General features: G+C 40.1%; 1 protein-coding gene across 2 annotated transcripts in view; it reads right to left on the minus strand.

Moving 5' to 3' along the window:
• The window catches only part of KL (klotho), an 81,046-nt gene that overhangs the window by 55,239 nt on the left and 3,498 nt on the right, over positions 1-22,309 (minus strand). For both annotated transcript variants that reach the window (XM_045588605.1, XM_036458664.2), the window contains exons 2-3: positions 1,204-1,714; positions 44-312 (exon numbers count right to left, since the gene is read on the minus strand). In XM_045588605.1, coding sequence (XP_045444561.1) covers positions 44-312; positions 1,204-1,714 — 780 coding nt within the window. The remainder of the gene's footprint in view (positions 1-43; positions 313-1,203; positions 1,715-22,309) is intronic.

Raw genomic sequence — 22,309 nt, forward strand, 5'->3', positions numbered from 1 at the left:
TAGGGCTTGTGAGACTGCTGATTGGTTTTGTCAACTGACTTACTTGAATATAGCTGTCAACAATTCCCCAAGCAAAGTCACAGGCAAATGTCCCTTCTAATGGTTGATTTTCAGGTAAAGGAGGGAAGCCATTTTTCTCTATCAGCTGTCGGTAGAACAAAGCTGAAGACTTTGGCAACAATTCTTTATCCTGGCTCAAAAAGTCAACATAGAAGAGTCCACGCCTGATGCTGTAGCCTCTGTGCCACTCAAAGCCATCCATGAGGGACCACGCTGTGTACCCGATGATGTCCACCCCGTCCAGCCTGATGGCTGCAAAGGGAAGAGAGGACAAGAGTCTGAGGGTTTTACTATGTAAGGAATACATTATGTAGTGTGCTTATTGTTTGGTAGAGCAATGACCTACAAAAGAACCTAATTAAACCTAGATAACTCTCTAAATAAATGTCTTCACAAATAGCTTATCTCCAATAAGTTTTTATTTTGATTTCTTTATTTCCAGTGGGTGCTCTTTGGGCCTAGAATGATGTTCCCCTTTCTATCCTAACATTGTGCCTGATGCAATAAAATGAAGAAAAATTTTAAAAGCATGAACAACTTACTATTTTCTCCAGAAAATGTTGATATTCTTTTTTCTTTAAAAAGTGTTTCGTTCAGGCCCTACCCAGTTTGTCTCAGTGGATAGAGTGTCGGCCTACAGCCTGAAGGGTCCCAAGTTCGATTCTGATCAAGGGCACATGCCCAGGTTGTGGGCTCAATCCCCACTAGGGAGTGTGCAAAAGCAGTCAATCAATGATTCTCTCTCTCCCTATTCCTTCCTCTCTGAAATCAATTAAAAAATTTTAAAGTTTTTCACTCAGTACAAGCAATAAGAATGCAAAAGCATTTAAGAGGAGCTAGATACTCTGGGATTTACTTAATCATTAATGTAATATAAAAATCTATAGTAGTAATTCTGAAAGTCAAGTAATTTCACATATAACCCAGTTTTTGATTTACAAAATGTGTTTAAAAATTATTTAAGCTTCTTAAGGTCGTCCTAAATGAAAAAAGGTGTTACATAGATGTATTCTTATTATTGCCAAAATGAATTTCTATATTATGATTAAAAACAATAAACTCACATAGTTTATTACAGATAATCTTAAAGATTGTTTTGCCAGGGGATTTTGGTAAGAATTAGAATTTTATCCCAAATCTTACCTTTTAAAGTTTCCATTATAAATTTTTTAAGGTAATACATATATTTGGCATCATCCCTCTTGGTGGTCCCTGAGACAAACCAGCTGTTTTCCACAATAAATATTTGAGGGTGGTTATATTCAAGGTCAATCCAGGAAAGCAGTTGCCTCAGGCTGGGAGATTCTAATTGGCGGAACTTCATGCGAGGATCCAATAGTTGAAAACTCAAGGTTGGTCCAAAGGAAAGAGCAAAAAAGTCAGCTGTGCCTTTGATGAACTTTTTCTCAGGTTCAGTAAAAGCAGGCAGAAGAGATGAAAGATTATTCTTCATGCTTTCAGGATAGTCACCATCATTAAATATGGGTTTGGCAAACCAGCCTAGAACAAAGTCAAGAGATTTTTGACATTCTTTGATGTTGTGGTCTGTCATTCTTCGTGGATTGATCCAGTGGGAACTTAGGGCAATGGACACCTGGCCCCCCTGAGTTGGACGAAAAGTAGTATTGTAGAGATGCCAGATTTTGGCATGAGCCTGAAAAGAAAAAGAAAAGAAAAACATGAAAAACTTATTTATGATTGTGAGGAGACATATATACATATTTGAATTCCCAACCCCAGTTGTATCTGTTTCTCATCAAACTTAACCTAATGACTAACTCCACAATGTAAAAGTCACCTGGAATCAGTAAATTACTTCAGAGGTAGGTCAGTCAACAGTGAGCTACTCTCCTGATTGGAATTATTTCCATTGTTTTTCAGCAGCCAGTGGGAAATGTATATTTCTGGTATTGAATGTATAGTTATTATTCATACTTTGAAAAATTAATGAAATAAAAATGTTATAATACCTTACTGCTTAATTAACTTTGTATTATGTACTTTTTAATTAATAGGCTTGGTGAAAAGAACCAATCCCAAATCTGTGATTGCACCAGAAATCTCTAAATAGGATTATTATTATTTTTTTTTATAATAGACTGGGAATTTTCAGGTTGACTCAAATTGTTGAAGTCAATTTTATATTATGTACCCATCTCTCAGAGCTAAAATTCTAACACATGTTCTCACAATCTTTGTTTTTCACTAAGAATCAGTGCATAAATTAGAGGAGTAACTCCAATATCTAACCTTAACTCACCCACCAGAACTCTGGAACAGTGCTGACGTCCCGCAAGACCCAGCATTCAAAGTACAAGCAAAGCAAAAAAACCAACAACAAAAACAAAACACAAAACAAAAAGACACACCGAAATACAGCTTTAGGAGACCTGATGTCTGTAGTTAGTCAGCACTCAGCCTGGAGTTTCCTACAGCAAAGAAATGAGCTTTGCTTCCATAATAGCAACTTTATATTCCCATAAAATCTTATTGACTTTTGATTTCTCATTTTATTTGTTTCCTTTTTATTGATAGTGAGAATGATATGAGGTTTCCTACCTTACTTGAATTGTTTCTCTTTACTTTTAGATTCCTCAATTTACTCTATTTTGCTAAAAACACAAGTGCTGTTTATCAACTTTTTACTCTCTTAGTATATCATCTTTAAAAACTTATTCTAACTCTGTTTGACCCAAATTCTCCAAAATGATCATGCCAGTTTTCATTCCATTCCCTAGGCTCTTTCACTCAGTATGCCTAATATCCTCTTTGTTTTTTCAGAATAACCTTCTGGTTATTTTAGTATGGGTGTCAGGAATAGCATCATTACTATTCTTATGAATTCAGCCAAGCATTTCAGTGGAATAAAATAGTTTATGTTGAACTTTTATTTTTAGTGTCTTAGTAAATATGTTTCATTTCGTTGAATGTATTTTGTGAGTGTGTGACCCAAAGCAACTATCTGTATGCCAAGAAGAAAATGGAGAATAAAATGTTGATCCAAATAATAGTGACATTTGTGCATGTAATTCAAAACTTGGAGCTTAATTGTGCTATAATGCTGGCTTTCTGATGTCTTCTACCCTTTTCTGTCTTCCTCTGTTTTGACACCCAACTCTTCTTTCCCACTCACAAAAGGTCTCAGCCTGACATTTAACAGTTGAACAGAAAAGAAAGAGAGCTGTTCACACTAGTACTCAGGGCTTCAGACCAGGGGACTTTATTAATTTGGCCAATTGGAGGCCTACAACAATTATGCCTTAAATTTTACATATCTCTACAGAATAAATGCTATAATGGGTAGAGTGGGCAACAGGCAAGAGTGAGAGCAACCCAAGAACTTCTTAATCTGGGTAAGTTTTTCAGGCAGCTGAAATCACAGTTATATAATAGAATTGTTTATAATCATGGGCTACTACTCTAACCATAACTACTCTGACATGGTTCAGAGGGAGTTGGGCAAGAAAACAAAAGACCTGAGCCATATAGCAATACACATCTGTTATTTGATATCAGATAAAATTCCTGCTCCATCATGTTTAGTTACCTCTTTTACCACATTACTTAGCCTGAGAAAGTGAGATTAACTTTCCTGTGTCTTTCATGAGGTTATTATGAGGATTAAATAGGATAATTTAAATAAAACACCTAACACAGAGTTTGCATATGTTAGGGTCTCTATGAACATTTGTTCCTTCTGTCCCTAATGGATGAGCAAACCAAAAAGGAAGATGTGGCAGCTAAGGAAACACCCTCTGTTAAGGAATCATGTGATGCAGTGACATGTCCTGTGGTTTGGATTTGAAGAGACAGGTTTGGATCCCAAGTCCTCTATCCATGACCAGTGTGAGCTTCAGTTATTTCTCTGTAAAAATGGAAATAGCATCTATTCTCCTGTAGGGACATTGTGAGAATTAAATGACATGATGCAAGTGAAAACTTATATCAAGTTGTTTATTATTTAGAAAGTATTATATAAATTTGTAACATTGGAAGGTACAATAGTTAATTTTATGTCAACTTAACTGGACTTAGGGAACCCCAGATGGCTGGTAAAATATTTGTTGACAATTTAAGCTACTCAAGGTATTGCTGCCTCAGAACCCATTTTGTTCAATCATGCAGCCTCAGGGACTTAAACAGACCCTGGACTTCATAAAAGCACATGCCCTAGAAGGCGGCCTGCATTGTCATAAGAAATTGTGAGTTCCTGATATGACTTTCCCGACAGCCCTTGTGATTGACAGTCTCTCCTTCCTCCCTCTGCCTGTATGCCTTATGCACCTCTTATACAAGACTCTTGTGGGGCTTACCCAAACCATCTTTTGGTTTGAATTGACCAATTTGGCTCTAACCCAAGAACCCCAAATAAAGGCATGTATCCCAAGTTTGTTCGCTCTCTCTCTCTCTCTCTCTCTCTCTCTCTCTCTCTCTCTCTCTCTGTCTCTCTCCCTTGACATCCCTGTATGGCCCCTTGAGGCATGCCATGAACAGGCTCCAGAATCTGTGAGTAGCAAACTTCTCTATATTAGTTTCTCTTGTGCCGTTTCTCCTGTGCTCTGTTGTTAAACCTGGGATCGCACCCTATACTCCATTTAGCAAATGTTAATTTAACAAAACGATGGCAACATCATTTCTGGGTATGTCTGAAAGGGTATTTCTGGAAGAGATTAGCTTTTGAATTGGTAGACTAAGTGAAGAAGATCACCCTCACCTATGTGGCTGGGCATCATCCAATAGAGCCCGGAAAAGGCAAAGAAAGAATGAACTTGCTCTCTAATTAAACTAAGACATCCATCTTCTGCTGTCTTTAGTGGACATTGGCTCCTTTGGTCTTAGGCCTCCAGAAATGAACTGAAACTATACCACCAGCTTACCTGAACCTCCAGTTTTCAGATAGCAGATCATAGAACTTCTCAATCTCCATACATGTGATCCAATCCCTCATAATAAATCTATTTCTATATATCTATATTTATCCTATTGGTCTGTTTCTCTGGAGAACCTTAACTAATATAGAAAGCATCTTAGGTACCATTTAGCTTAACCACTTGCCCCATTCCAACACCCCCCCCCCCATGTATATGTTATTTGATTGCTCTCTACAACAACACAAATTGCAGGTCACTTCATGTATGGCATCTTATCCAGGAAGTCCCCTCACCCCCTCCTATCCCACTTGCCATGCTGAGCTGCACAGCCTTCCTCTGGGTGCCCTCTGAATCTTATGCAAACTTTTCTTACATCATGTGGAGAGCAGCTACAGTGTTTGGGCAGGTTCAAGCCCTCCCAGCACAATTGTACCCAACGGCTATAGTTGTAAGCTTGAACTTATGGTCCAAACATGTGATCCCATGTGCCTGAGTGATCTGGGCTTGATAGAGTTCAGGTACATGTAATTGAGTAGATTCAAAATCCATGAGATTGTTGTAACCACGCCCTTATTTTGCCTCATGGAATGTGGATATAAAATAAAGACTCGGCTTACAGGCTGTGGTGCTGTTGCTAGCTCTCCATCAGAGAGGACAGCGTCCCACCCAGATGCAGCTTTCATTCTCTTGTCTGTCTTTTCTTAATCCTTCACTGCCCCTCTCAGGGTCACCGAACCTGGCTGAGCTGGCTCAGCACATCATCACTTATTGCAAAAATGATTTGCCTCCTAAGCCTGAGCTAAGCTCCCTAAAGAGTTCCCTCATTCTTTTCCTGGTACATGGAGGCCCCAGTGTCTATTAAACTTAACCAAACTCTGCTCTTTAATTCCTCATGGGTTCAATTCTTTTTCAAATGGTAGATTTGAATAATCAAATACTACGAGTTGTAGGAAGGTCACCATTTGGGATACCAGCAAGTAATAATGATTAATTGAGGAGAGTTATGTTTGGTTTTGCACATCCTTCTAATTATTCTTGGTATGGTAATCTTATAATATTTTTATCCTAAGATTGAAATTTAATAAAGCTATTGATATGGACTCATAAGAGTATGAGCAAGAATGTTCATCTAAATGCTATTTCTAACAGCAAAATATTGAAACCAGTTGAAAAGTCCAATATTCAAATAAATTTATACCATCATATGCATGTTTTAATACATTTTAGTGTAACTAAAGAAATACAAGAAATGCTACTACTCATATATTATAAATAATACAGGAGAATGTGAATTAACATGTAACATATATTCCTAAAAATACTAACTGAACAAAAGAGCAGGTTGCAAAGAAATATTTAGAGTTTTTTATTTTATTTTATTTTATTTTATTTTATTTTATTTTATTTTATTTTATTTTATTGATTTTACACCAAGAGGAATTGAGAGGGACAGAGAGTTAGAAACGTCAATGAGAGAGAAACACCCACCAGCTGCCTCCTGCACACCCCCCACTGGGCATGTGCCCACAACCAAGGTACATGCCCTTGACCAGAATCGAACCCGGGACCCTTCTGTCCACAGGCCGACGCTCTATCCACTGAGCCAAACAGGTCCCAACAATATTTAGAGTTTTAATAGCATTTTTATTAAAGAAAAATATGTATGTAAAGATCCAGAGGACTTATAAATTATTAAAAGAGGTTTTGTAGTAGGCTTATTGGTGGTATAATTCTCTTCATCTTGCTTATTTGAATATTTTTCATTTCCTAACATATACATTGAGTGGCCAGATTATTATGATCTCTGAATGCATAGTAATCTGGCCACTCAGTGTGTGTGTGTGTGTGTGTGTGTGTGTGTGTGTGTGTGTGTTTATATATGTACATATACACATACACATACACATATACACATATACATATACATATACATATACATATACATATACATATACATATACATATACATATACATTTGACCAGCAGGCAGGCCGGCCAACCACCCATGTCCCCTCCCACTGGCCAGGCTGGCTGGACCCTACCCATGCACGAATTCATGCACCAGGCCTCTAATATTTGTTCTCTCCTGAGAGAGGGAACAATTTGCATATTGCGCCGATTGGGGCATCACAGCTGCTCGATGGTCTCCTCTGCTGTGGGTTTCCCAGGCCTCAAAGAAGATCCTCTTTTCTTGGTAAGATGGTGTAGTTTTCCCTCTGAGCCCATAGCAGCGCTGCAGTGCTGGCTGCTTGGTCAAGAAATCCTATCCAGAAGACCCTTACCTTCTTTTAGAGTTCTGCTACCCCTTAGCTTGCCAATCAATACTCCCTTGTGTGACTTAGAAGCTGCTTCTGTTTGTTCTGGGACTAGGCTCAGAACAAGTCCGTCTGATCAGTCACCATCTTGTCCTAATTTAAATTCTTTATTGTTTAATGTATTACATAAGTCTCCTTTTTCCCCATTGACCACTCCCCAGGGATCCTCACCCCCCAGCACATGCTCTCACCCCCCACCCCCTGTCTGTGTCTGTTGGTTATGCTCATATGCACCCATAAAAGTACTTTGGTTGATCTCTTACCTCCTCACCCTCTGCCTTCCTTCATGGGTTGGACAGTGTGTTTGATGCTTTTATGACTCTGCATCTATTTTTGTTTATCAGTTTATGTTGTTCATTATTTTTCACAAATGAGTGAGATCATGTGATATTTATCTTTCTCTGACTGGCTTATTTTGCTTAGCATAATGCACTCCAGTGTCATCCATGCTGTTGCAAATGGTAATAATTCCTTCTTTTTTATAGTAGTGTAGTATTCCATTGGGTAGATATACCACAGTTTTCTAATCCACTCATCTGCCAATGGGCACTTAGGCTATTTTCAAATCTTAGCTATTATAAACTGTGCTGCTATAAACAAGGGGTGCATATATCCTTTCTGATTAGTGTTTCTGTGTTCTTGGAATATATTCCTAGAAGTGGGATAACTGGGTCAAATACAATAGAAGTTTCATTTTTAATTTTTTGAGGAAACTCCATACTGTTTTCCACAGTAGATGCACCAGACTGCATTCCCACCATCAGTGCAAGAGGATTACTTTTTATCTTCATCCTCACCAGCACTTGTTATTTATTCTTGACTAGTAACTTAGTGCATGAGATTCATGCATGGGGGTGGGTTCCCTCAGCCCAGCCTCTGCAATTGGGGACCTCTTGAGGAATGTTCAACGGTCAGTTTCGTCCCATTCCCACAGGGATCGGGCCTAAATCAGCTGTCAGACTTCCATCTTGCAATCTGGGACCGCTGGCTCCTAACCACTCACCTGCCTGCCTGCATGATCACCCCTAACTGCCTCTGCCAGCCTGCCTGATTGTTCCTAACTGCCTCTGCTTGCATGCCTGATCGCTGCTAACTGCCCTCCCCTGCCAGCCTGATCTTGCCTTCAAATGCCCTCCCCAGCCGGCCTAATCTCACCCCTAACTGCTCTCCCCTGCTGGCCTGATTGACCCTAATTCCCTCTGCCTGCCTGATCACACCTGCCCTCCCCTGCCAGCCTGATCTCACCAGCAACTTTTCTCCACTGCCTGCCTGATTGCCCCTAACTGCCCTTCCCCTGGCAGCCTGATTGTCCCTAACTTCCCTCCCCTGGCAACCTGATCTCGCAACCTGATCCCCCTGGCAACCTGATCCCCCAACTGCCTTCCCCTGCTGGCCTGATCATCCCTAATGGCCTCTGCCTTGGCCCCCATCACCATGGCTTTGTCCATAAGGAAGTCAGATATCCTAAAGATGACTGATCAACCCGGTCTAATTAGCATATTACCCTTTTTGTAATATATTGTAGATAGCCATTCTGACAGGAGTGAGATGGTACCTCATTGTTGTTTTGATTTGCATATCTCAGCTGATTAGTGACTTTGAGCATGTTTTCATATGCCTCTTGGCCTTATGCATGTCCTCTTTAAAAGTGTCTATTTAGGTCCTTTGCCCATTTTTTGATTGAATTGTTTATCTTCCTTTCTTAAGTTGTATGAGTTCCCTATAAATTTTGCAGGTTAAAACCATATTAGAGATAACACTGGCAAATAAGTTTCCCCATGCAATAGGCTTTCTTAATGTTTTGTTGATGGTTTCTTTTGCTGTGCAGAAGTTTTTAATTTGATGTATTAGGTCTAGTAATAATTAATGTCGTTTTCTAATACTTTTTTAAATCGAATTTATTTAAACAATACAACAAAATTTAATCAACAATATAGTTGCTGTTGTTTTCTACTACTTGTGCCCAACACTCAGGAAGCATTTTAATCCCTCTGTTGTAAAATTCTTGTGATTTTGATGCAAAAAATTCGGTCAATGCATTTTTGAGGCATTCTTCATTATTAAATTTTTTTCCAAGAAGAAAGTTTTGCAAAGAACGAAACAAATGGTAATCAGAAGGGGCAATATCAGGAGAATATGCAGGTTGAGGGAGAACTTCCCATTCCAACTGGCGCAGTTTTTCAGCAATGATTCTTGCAGTATGCGGTCGTGCGTTATCGTGGTGAAGAATTACGCCCTTCCGATTAATCAGCGCGGGTTCTTTTTCTCTTAAAGCTTGGGCTAACCTTTCCAATTGGGCACTATACACTGCACTTGTAATGGTTTGGTTAGATGGTAAAAGTTCATAATGAAGAATTCCTTTAAAATTCCACCAAACACACAACATCACTTTTTTCGCATGCAAGTCAGGTTTTGGTGTGGGCTGCGGAGCCTCATTTTTGTCCAACCATTGAGGCCGCCTTTTCAAATTAACATACAGCTCCCATTCTTCATCTCCGGTAACAATTTGCACTAAAAACGGCAAATGTTTTTGACGAAAGAGGAGCGAACTGCACATTGTGACTCTGATTACTGTTGTTGTCGGTCAACTCATGAGGAACCCATTTTCCAAACTTTTGGACTTTGCCAAGTGCACGCAATTGGTTGAAAATTGTTTTTTGTGAACAATTTAAAGTTGTCGCAAGCTCTTGTTGGGTAATTTGAGGATTTTGCACCAAAAGAGCTTGAAGAGCTTCTTGATCAAAATTGGACACACGGCCTCGACCACTCTTGTCATCTAACGAAAAATTTCCCTCGCGAAATTTCTTAAACCAATGCTGGCATTTTCTGGCACTAACTGCATCTTGACCAAGAGCACTACAGATGTTTTTTGCAGCCTCACTTGCTTTTCTTCCTAATTGGAACTCGTAAAGCATGCAGTGCCGAATATGCTCTTCATCCGCCATCTTCTTAGCTCTAGTTTTGCAACAAAAACCAAACCAAACACAAACTTTTTCAAGCAAAACTTGTTAATTGCACTTCACACGTTCTGTAGATACCACGTGTTTGAAGGTTATGTCAATACAAGTCAACACCAAGCAAGATTTTAAACGAATGTTTAAAACGACATTAATTATTACTAGACCCGATAGTTCCATTTGCTTATTATCTCCTTAGTTTTCATTGCCCTAGGAGCTGTATGAGTAAAGATATTGCTACAACAAATGTCTGCTATTTTGCTGCCTATGGCTTCCTTTAATATTTTTATGGTTTCCCATTTTTGGTTTAAGTCCTTTATCCATTTTGAGTGTGGTTTGTGTGTGTGTGTGTGTGTGTGTGTGTGTGTGTGTGTGTGGTGTAAGTTGGTAGTCTAATTTCATTTTTTTGCATGTATCTCTCCAATTTTCCCAACACCATTTATTGAAGAGACTGTCTTGACTCCATTGTATGCTCTTGACTCCTTTGTCAAATATTAATTGAGCATAATGTCTTGGTTCGATTTCTGGGTTTTCTATTCTGTTCCATTGGTCTATATGTCTGTTCTTGTGCCAATACCAGGCAGTTTTGAGAACCATGGCTTGGTAATATAGCTTAATATCTGGTATTGAATTTCTAGCCAGGCTCACCAAGAATCAAAGAGAGAGGTCCCAAATAAATAAAATCAGAAATGAAAGAAGTGAAGTAACAACCTATCACACAGGAATACAAACAGTTATAAAAAAAATACTATGAACAACTATATTCCAACAAAATAGACAACCTAGATGAAATGGACAAATTCTTAGAAACATACAAGCTCCCAAAAGTCAATCAAGAAGAATAAAAAAAAAACCTTAATAGGCCAATAACTACCAAAAAATTGAAGCAGCGATAAAAAAATCTTCCAACAAACAAAAGCCCTGTTCTGGATGTCTTTACAAGGGAGTTCTACCAAGCATTCAAAGAAGAACTAAAACCTATATTCCTCAGACTATTCTAAAAAATTCAACAGGAAAGCACATTTCCAAGCTCTTTCTATGAAGCCAGCACTACTCAAATCCCAAAATCAGATAAAGACACCACAAAAAAGAGAACTACAGGCCAATATCCTTGATGAACATAGATGCTAAAATACTCAACAAAATTCTAGCAATCGGATTCAGCATTACGTTAGAAAGATTATATACCATGACCAAGTGGGATTATTCTGGGAATGCAAGGATGGTACAATATCTGCAAATCAATAAACATGATATATCACATAAACAAACTGAGAGACAAAAATCACATAATCATATCAATTGATGCAGAAAAGCATTTGACAAAATACAACATACTTCCCTGATAGAAACTCTCAGCAAAGTGTGAATAGAGGGATCATGCCACAACAAAATAAAAGCCTTATATGACAAACCTGCAGCCAACATCATACTCAATGGGCAAAAACTAAACTCATTTCCCTTAAGAACAGAAACAAGACAGAGATGCCCACTATCACCACTCCTATTCGATATATTGTAGTACTGGAAATGTTAGCCATAGCAATCATATAAGAAGGAAAAATAAAAGGCATCCAAATTTGAAAAGAAGTAAAACTCTCCTTGTTCACAGATGACATGATACTATACATAGAAAACCCCAAAGACTCCATCAGAAAACTAGTAGACCTAATAAATGAATTTGGCAATGTAGCAGGATACAAAATTAACACCCAGAAATCTATGGCCTTTTTATACACCAATAATGAACTTACAGAAAGAGAAACAAACAAACAAAATTTAATTAAAACCAATCTCATTTACCATTACACCCACACACAAAAATTAACATACTTAGGAATAAACTTAACTAAGGAAGTAAAAGACTTGTACTTAGAAAACTTCAGGACATTGAAAAAAGAGATAGAGGAAGACATAAACAAATGAAAGAACATACCATGTTCAATGATTGGTAAAATCAACACCATTAAAACTACCCAAAGCAATCTACAGATTCAATGCAATCCCCATTAAAATATCAACTGAGTATAATTCTTTTAAACATCAAGTTGTGTCCATCCCTGCCTCATGTTTCTCAGTTAGTTAGGCAAAATCCTGATTCCAGGCCAGGGCACATGCCTGGGTTTTGGGCTCTATCCCTGATAGGAGGCTTGCAGGAGACAGCTAATCAATGTTTCTCTCTCACATCCATTTTCCTTTCTCTTCCCCTGTTTTTCTCTACCTAAAAAACAATTTTTAATTAAAAAAATAAACATCAAGCTGTATCCAGAAAAATTACTTGATAATACTGTGTTTTATGTAAAATCAGTTATTTCAAAATTATTTTAAAGTATTTGGTCAAATGCTACTAAAAATATTTCAAAGACTTCATCCCACTGAATGCTACAAGTTTCAATGAAGAAGTTAAGTGAGATAATTTCACTTCTTTCTTCTAAAATAACAAGAGGATAATTTATCCAGTACTTTTGCCATTATTATTACTACTAGAGGCCCAGTGCACAAATTTGTACATGGGTGAGATCCCTCTGGGTAGCCTTCAGGGATCGGGCTGAAACCCGTAGTTCAATGCTGCCTGCAGCTCCTGGCTGCCATTCCCATTAATCCAGCCCCACTGTGCCTGCCTCAGGCTCACACCCAATCATCCTGGTCAGGAGAGGCTCACACTACCACAGCAGTGCTCACAGCCAAGAGCCCTGCATCTGGCACCCTCCCAAGGGGAGTGCCCCATGGGATCAGGTTGAAACCAGCTTTCTGACAGCCCCTGAGTGGTCCTAAATTGTGAGAGGGTGCATTCCTGGCTGAGGGAACCACTGGACGTGATCTGACCAGGAAATGACCATGAGAGAGCTCCAGGGTGTCTGGCCCATCTCACTCAGTCCCAATTAGCCAGACTCCAGAAGCAAGCTAACCTACTATTCGGAGTATCTGACTCCTGGTGGTCAGTGCACATCCTATCAAGTGGTGGAGCAACCTTAGCATATCATTAGCATATTATGCTTTGATTGGTTGTTTGGTTGTTCTGCCATTTGGTCTATTTGCATATTAGTCTTTTATTATATAGGATTATTACTAGAGGCTCAATGTACAAAATTCGTGCATGGGAGGTATCCCCTCAGCCCAGCCTGCACCCTCTCCAATCCGGGACCCCTCAGGGATGTTCGACTGCCGGTTTAGGCCCAAAACCAGCAGTTGGACATCCTACTCATAATCTGGGACCACTGGCTCCCCAGCTGTTCACCTGCCTGCCTGCCTGATCTCCCCTAACTGCCCCCCTGCCAGCCTGATCACCCCTAACTGCTCCCCCCTGCCAGCCTGATCACCCCTAACTGCCCCCCTGTCAGCTTGGTCACTCCCAACTGCCCTCCTGCTGCCTAGTCACCCCCAACTGCCCTCCTGTCAGCCTGATTGCCCCTAATCCCTCCCCAACAATCTAGCCACCACTTTCTTCCCCCATGCTGTCCGGGTTGCCCCAACTGCCCCCCTCTGCTGGCCTGGTCACCTATAACTGCCCTCCCTGCCCCCCACCTGTTGGCCTGGCTGCCCCATACAGCCTGTTGCTCAGTCGTTTGGTTGTCCCTCACTACCCCCCTGCTGGCCTTGTTGCACCTTGCAGCCTGCTGTTTGGTCATTATGTCACTGTGATGGTGTCCTGGACAATTTACATATTCCTCTATTATTAATATATATTATTATTATTGTTGTTGACAATAAATCCATACCTCAACTCACTTTGTAGACCTCTTTATGTTTTCCAAAACATGTTGACATTCATGATTTTATTTTAATTCTCAAAATATATCTGGGAGGTAGGTGGTATGGAAGAGACAGTTGGTTGCCCTGAATGATCTGTTCTTACATTATTTCAACATAATATAATTATTCTCTGAGCACAGGGTTCCACAGGAGACAATAATTTCCAGGCTCCTTATACCATGTGACTGGGTCTTTCCAATAGGATGTGAGTGGAAAAGATAGTACAGCCTCCAGGTCAGCCATATTCTTCCTCTTCCTCTCCTTCCCTGTATAATGGAGGAAATTGGGATATTATTTGCCCTTGGGATGCACAAAGATCATATACCTATCTAGGCAGGAATTTTTTTCCATTCTTCCTCTCTCTGAAATTCCTTCCTAAAATATGTGTAACTATCTAATTGGAAAGAAAGAAAAAGGGCATATTGAAATAAGCACAGATTATTTTACATCTACATTTATCAATTCATTAAAAATTGTATTGAGAAGAACCAAGATGGTGGCATAGATTAAACACCTGAACTTGCTGCCACACACAACCACATCAAAACTACAACTAAAAGACAAAACATATCATTCAGAACCACAGGAAGGCTGGGTGAGTGGAAGTTATACAAATAGAAGGCAATAAAAAAGCACACTGAGACTGTGAGGAGGTGTGGAGGTGCAGAAGTGAAGTGTGGAGGTATGGAGACGCACATGGAAATGGGCTGGCAACTGGGTACACTGTTGTCTTTTTCAACTTGGAGAGAGTTTCAGGCTCCTGACTGCTCTGAACTCCAGTTCTATGTGAGACTCTGGGGACCCAGATTCATACAGGGAGAAACTGAACTGTCTCGCATTGGACCAGAACATGAGGGCAGCTTTTTCTCAGAGGTGCTTGCAGCGATCATTGTTCCTGTATGGTGCCGCAGGACACAGAAACCCAGGGACCTCTTCAGGGCAGGGCTGACAGTCAGCCATTGCTATTTGATCTGCCCTGGTATTTCCCTGAGACCTTGCCCAACCCAATTTACAACCCCACCCAAGCTGTGTGCAGAGGCTTTTGCATATGAATAGCCTGGCCTTTTGCAATCTAAAACCTAACAAACTGCAGCTGGGTCAGAGAGTCCCAGAGCCTCCAAAAGAAGGCCCAAGGCTGGATAGCAGCTTGTATTGCTTCAGAGCTGGGCCTCATCTGGGCACCTTCAAATCCCAAACAAAGAGGAGGCATCTGCAGATCTCTCTGTAGCTCCTCTGGGTGGCCTCAGGCAGTTGCTGACTTTGTACCTCATTGGAGATCCAAGAACCAGTGTACCCAGTGAGACCATCCAGATTACAACTCTTCACATCCATAAGAGATACACACAGGGGGCAGACTCAGTGAGCACCAAAGCCCCACCGAAGCAGATCTTGCTCCATAAGGGTGTCTCCAGCACAGAAGTTCTTCCATTATAGACACAACTGATCCTCACAGCCAACTGGGCCGGAGGTCAATACCTTCTAGTGATACCAACAGCAATCAAGGCTTAACTACAACAAGACTGTGCACACAGCCCACAAAGGGGTGCACCAAGAGTGTCCACCTCAGGTAATTAGGGAGGCTGAGCCACTGGGCCCTATAGAACACCCAGCACACAAAGCCATTCTATCAACACAGGGAAGCAGCCAAACTGTGGAGACAAAGAAACAGGTCACAAATGACAGAAATGGAGAAAAGAAAACTACTGGATATAGAATTCAAAATCATGATTATAAGTTTACTCAAGAATCTTCTGGAAACCTCCGAGAAATTTAGTGAGACACTCGAGGATATAAAAAAGGACCAACTAGAAATTAATCATACACTGACTGAAATAAAGAATAATATTTAGAGATCCAACAGCAGACTAGTGGATTTCAAGAATCAAGTCAAAGATTTGAAATGCGAAGAAATAAAATTCCAACCGGAAAAGAAAAAAGAAAAAAGAATCCAAAAATATGAAGATATTGTAAGAAGCCTCTGGGACAACTTCAAGCATACCAGTATCCGAATTATGGAGGTGCTAAAAGAAGAGAAAGAACAAAATACTGAAAACCTGTTTGAAGAAATAATGACAGAAAACTTCCCCTACCTGGTGAAAGAAATAGACTTACAAGTCAAGGAATCACAGAGAAATAAAAGGAACCCCAAACAAAAGGAATCCAAAGAGGACCATACAAAGACATATCATAATTAAAATGCCAAGGGCAAAAGACAAAGAGAGAATCTTAAAAGCAGCAAAAGAAAAACAGTTACCTCCAAGGGAGTACCCATACAACTGTCAGCTGATTACTCAACAGAAACTTTGCAGGCCAGAAGGGAGAGGCAAGAAATATTCAAAGTGATGAACAGCAAGAAGCTACAACCAAGATTACTCTACCCAGCAAAGCTATCATTCAAGATTGATAGTTAAATAAAGAGCTTCACAGATAAAAACAAAAACAAAACAAAAAACTTCTTTAAAGAAGTTCATCACCACCAAATATTGGGTCGGCAACTAAGTACTTGCGGATTTTTTAAAGAAAATCAAAGACAATTTTTTCATGGAACTAAATAACTTTATTCTGTAATGTATTGCCCATTTTGATCAATGACCTTTTATCATCTTTCAGGCAGCATCATAATCCCACGTTCAAAAAACTTCTGGTTTTTATTAGCAAAAAACTGAATCAGGTACGATTTGACATCATCATCATTATTGAAATTTTTACCATTCAAGGAGTTTTGTAAAGATCGAAACAAAAAGTAATCAGATGGTGCAAGGTCAGGACTATATGGTGGATGTGGCAAAACATCCCAACCAAGCTCCATTAATTTTTGCCGAGTGACCAAAGATGTGTGTGGCCTTGCATTGTCATGATGGAATACAACACCTTTTCGATTTGTCAATTCGGGCCGCTTTTCTTCAACTGCATTGTTTAATTTCGTTAGTTGTTCAATGTAGACATCAGAATTGATCGTTCGGTTGGGTGGTAAGAGTTCAAAGTAGACAATTCCTTTGTAATCCCACCAAACTGATAACAAAACCTTTTGATGAATATCAGCTTTTGATGTTGTTTGAGTTGGTTCACCTGGCCTGCTCCACGATCTTTTCCGCTTGATATTGTTGTAAACAACCCATTTTTCATCGCCAGTTATCAGTCGTTTTAAAAATGGATCATTTTCATTACGTTTCTTTAGCAAATCGCAGCTGCTAATGCATTGCGTTAACTGTGATTCTTTCAGTTCGTGAGGAACCCATGTATCGAGTTTTTGAACATAGCCAAGTTGTTTTAAGTGATTTTCAATGCATGTATGTGATACATGAAGCTTCTCTGCAATCTCACGTGTTGTACTGTGACAGTCCGAATTGATTATTGCTTTGATTAGGGCGTCATCAACTTCAACTGGACGACCAGAGCGTTTTTCATCTTTGAGTGAAAAATCACCAGAACGAAATTTGGCAAACCAATTTTGACACTGCCGTTCTTTTAAGGCTTCGTCACCATAAACAGCACACAACTTTTTATGAGCTTGCGATGCGTTTTTCCCTTGTGGAAATAAAAAAGCAAAATATGACGAAAATGTTCCTTTTGATTTTCCATTTTTCAACGAATGCCAAACGAAAACTACAAAACAGATCAAAAAACTTTTTTTACTGATTAACAGCTGAATAGCCAACTACCAAATAACAAAATGTGTTTTACATTTGTACTACATCTGCAAACCTAAAAATTCAACTGAAGCCATATGTGTGTGAAACCCGCAATTACTTAGCTGCCGACCCAATAGTATTATATGAAATGCTGAAAGGTATCTATACTAATAAAAGGGTAACATGCTAATTAGACCGGATAGACTGGACATCTTCTGAACACAATACTGACATCCTTCCTGACAAATCCAGGGCCGTGGCCAGCCTGCAAATCACCCACAGCCCCTCCCCCAGGCTAGCCCCGCCCCCCAGCGGGGACCTCCCCACCCCAACTGGGGGCGTGGCTGTCCTGCAAACCCTCAGCGGCCTCTCACTCAGGTCAGCCTTGCCCCCAGCAGGGACCCCAACCCCAATCAGAAGCCCCCTTCAGGGCAGTCAGCTGGCCCCTACCCATGCACCAGGCCTCTATCCTATTATATATAATAAAAGGGTAATATGAAAATTGACCCTAATGGCAGAATGAGCAGAATGACTGCTGGACCAGTCACTATGAAGTACATTGACCATCTCTTGGTCCCTTTCCCCACCCAACAGGCTCTGATTGCCTGATGGCTCTCTGCCGCGGGTGCAGGACCAGAAGCGGGCAGGAACAGCTGACCTCTCAGTCCCTTCAGGGAACTGGGGTGGGTGGCAGCAAAGGGGCGGAGCCGGCTGTGGGCCGCTGGGGAAGATGGCCTTGATCACAAGCCAGGCTAGGGACCATACCTGTGCATGAATTTTGTGCATGGGGCCTCTAGTTCTTTAATAAAAGAAAGAAGAAAAAGGTAAAGATAAAAATTATGAACAACAAAGTGACAATAAATACATATCTATCAGCGAGTGAATCTAAAAATCAAGAGAATAAAAAATATGACAAACAGAATAAACTGGTGAATATAATAGAATCAGGGGCATGGAAAGGGAATGGACTGACAATTCTCAGGGGGGGAAGAAGGTGTAGGGGGTTCGGGAAGAGACTGGACAAAAATCATACACCTATGGATGAGGACGGGGGCGGGGGGGGGGGTAAGGACAGGGGATAGGGTGGGTACCGGGTTGAGGGGATCTATGAGGGTGGGGGGAGAGAAACAACTGTTATAATCTGAACAATAAATATTTATTTTAAAATTTTGTATTGAATATTTCCTCTGTTCCCAGGGCTGAGACAAACAATTAAAATTTAAAAATAAATATTATTTATTCCTCTCTGATCTCAATGAATTTACAAATGAGCACATGATCTGCTCTGTCTGCTGTTACCACAAAATGGAACTATTTATGTCAACTCTTTGGAGGATAAATATGAGTTTATCCCTAGATAGCAGGGAGAAGAGGTATAGTGAACCTTTTTGTTAACTTTGTACCAAGATATATCAACATAAGAGTATATAAGTGGTAGAATATAATTATCTATTTAAGTAGAAATTAAATATCAGTTTGGAGTTTCCTCAGAAGATTTTATCTTTGATGATTCAGTAACAGTATGTATTTTTATTTACTCATTCTTTTATTTCTTGTCCTTCCAATAGATATGTATTCTATTATCCTTCTAAAGCTAAAATTTATGTTATGCTTTAAAAGATAAAATTCATTGAAAGAAAGGCACCTTTAATACAAAATAATTATAATAAAATTCTGACTTAGAGAAATTGTATTGCTTGAAAAATTAAGATGAATCAGAAGACATTTGTATGCAAAAGTCATGGCTGATGACATTTCCAGGTAACATAGTTGTACATTCATTAATTTTATATTTAAGAAGTGCACATTGGCATTATTTGAATGCTTAGTAGTCTTTATATTGCCTCTTTTCTTCAACTGAAAATAATTGATATTGTTAAACATTGCTATGATTTTAAAACTATTTTATTAGTTCTTTTTCTCTTCTTAATTTTTTTCTTGGACTTGACTGTAACCTTCAAAAAACACTATGTTCAATCAGATATTCAAGAGGAGTGAGTCAAGCTCTTTGGGATATGTTTTATCTATTTCTGGTTAAACATACAATTGGATTTTGTTGTATTCTATAAAATATATTGTTTCAGCCCAGTTGATTATTCCATTCATGTACTAAATACATTTTAATTAAATGAAAATTGGTATAGGCCTTGCCGATTTGGCTCAGTGGATAAAATGTCAGCATGCAGACTAAAGGGTCCCAGGTTTGATTCCAGTCAAGGAACATGCTTGGGTTGCAGGCTCGATCCCCAGTAGGGGGCATGCAGGAGGCAGCCAATCAATGAATCTCTTTCATCATTGATCTCTCTCTCCCTCTCTCTCTCTCTCTCTCTCCCTCCCTCCCTCCCTCCCTCCCTCTCCCTTACTCTCTAAAATCAATAAAAATATATTTGGAGGAAAAAAGAAAATTGGTACCTTGCTTCCCAAAAGTACATAACATATTTATTTAATTTGAGCATGTATCTAGTAGGTAAATTGCCTCTCCTATTACTTGGGGAATGAAAATTCAACCAGATAACAAAGCCATTTCCAATTCATGTTCTTAAAGCCAAACAGAAAACTTTCCCTACTTTCCATTTTAAAAACTTCATAAAGTTCTATAGTGATCATAGATAGTTTTATAATTATTTGGAAATTTTTATAATGGAATCATCGATTTGATGAACCTTGAGCTTTTACTGAAAATGTCAGATCTATCCTATTATGTTTATTGATTTTCCTTTCTGGTTAGGATTTGGTACTTCCCACTGGAAAGTAGCCAGAAAGACTGAGAAAGACAGCAAATCCTGGAAGCATCCTTCACAAAGCCAGAGTCAGGCTATTAATAGTCAGAAATCATTCACTGAGCACCTACCACGGGCAAGAAGGAATTTTGGAATAACAGATGAATTGAACATGGTTTCCTCACTTAAGGAATTGCCTAGCAAGTGGAGTGGTGTAAGGAGGCAAATGGTTAAATAAGGGAACAATGTAATGTGGTAAGAGCCATCACAATGAAGCATTGTGGGACTCCATAGAAGGAAGAAATATTGAATAGCATTCAGGTGCGGTCAAAGGGAGCAAATTAGCTGGTTCTTGAAGAAAAGGTGAGATTTTCATAAACAAGGAACTTTATCTTATTCCCATTATTATGTCACCGAAAGAGGAAAGCATGAGGCCAGAGTGGTGAGGCATTACGAATTTATTCGATCATCCACACACCAGGTGGCTGGACGGCTCCAGCACCCAGTGAGGGGAGTCAGCGGCTTTTGAAGGACTTTTGGTAGGCTTTTTTCTGGGCAGAGACTTCTTTAGAATACCCGGAGGGGAGATAATGGAATGTAGTCACCACAAGTGAAATGTGGTCTTCAGCCAAAGGAATGTCCATAGTGAAATGACCTGAAAAGCCAGTTCCTGGTTGAGGGGTATCAGTTCAATTGCTCGATCAAACCTAACACCCATATAACAGTATCCTTGAGAAGATCCATCACTGCAGCGGGTGAGGACAGAAGAAAGGGCATCAGCTAGAAAAGTACTCCAATTATCCAGGGAGAATGTGATGGATCTGCCTACTGTAGTTTTAGATAGAGAGAGAAGTGGTTGGATTCTGGATATATTTTGAAAATAGTTGGAACTGTTGATGGATTCAAAATAAGATGTGAGAGAAAAGGAGGAAATAAGGTTTGTAACGCAGCCCATCTGAAAGAGCAAAGTTGTCATAACGAAGATGGGGGAAAACAGGAGATTGTATTTGAGTGTGTTCAATGTGACATGCCTTTTGGACATCTAACCCTAACCCTAGATAAAACAGAAGTCTATTCATATACAGAGCTCAGAGAAGAAGTTCTGGCTGGAGACAAAGTTCAGCCATCAGGCGTCTTCAAACTACGGCCCACGGGCCACATGCGGCCCGCAGAGGAGTCTGATCCGGCCCGCCAGGTTTTTTGGGCAGTGAGCGCAGCCGAGGTGTTACAGTAGGAATTAGTAGTTCATATAGTCCGGCCCTCCAGCTCTCTGAGGGACTGTGATCTGGCCCCCACTTTGAAAAGTTTGAGGACCCCTGAATAGAGAGTATTCAAGAAATCACCTGGAGTGAATCTAGAGAAGAGGCCCCAGGGTGAAGTCCTGGGCATGCCAATATTAGAGGCAAGGTGAGGAGGCATAAGCAAAGGGGACTGAGAAGGGATCAGCAGTGAGCTGAGAGAAGTAAGAAAGAATATGGTTCTGAAAGTCAAGTTGAGGTGTGTCAAGAAAGAAGGACGAGTGGCTAGATAAATATTGCATATAGGTCAGCTTCTTCAGCTCAGTCCTGGTCCTCTCAGAAACCCATGGGCAGAATAAAAAACTCAGAGACTGAATTCCCAACTATAGGTGTCAATGCTAGTTTTGCAGAGATCCTCAAGAACTTTCAAGATCTGTGAAGACACACAGTCTCTCTTCAAGTCTGAGAAGGGTGTGTTCTCTTTCTGTGTTATACACAGATGAGCAAAGCAGTCCAGCCTCCCAGAGCTAGTCAGGAAAAGTAGAGAAGTTTAAGGGATGGTTCTGGGGGACGAGCAAGAAGAAGTCGAAGAAGAATAAGAAGACTAGAAGAAGAAGACGACGGAGAGGATGGGGGATGCATGGCGGATGAGGCGGAGGGGGGGAGGATGGAGGAGGAGTAGGCGAGAGGGGCTGGGGTAGTTGATGATGAGGAGGCGGAGGGAGATAAGGGAAAGCATAAGACGAGAGAAGAGACAGGCTGA

Source organism: Pipistrellus kuhlii, unplaced genomic scaffold (genome assembly GCF_014108245.1).
Source record: "Pipistrellus kuhlii isolate mPipKuh1 unplaced genomic scaffold, mPipKuh1.p scaffold_m20_p_3, whole genome shotgun sequence".
Taxonomy (NCBI): domain Eukaryota; kingdom Metazoa; phylum Chordata; class Mammalia; order Chiroptera; family Vespertilionidae; genus Pipistrellus; species Pipistrellus kuhlii.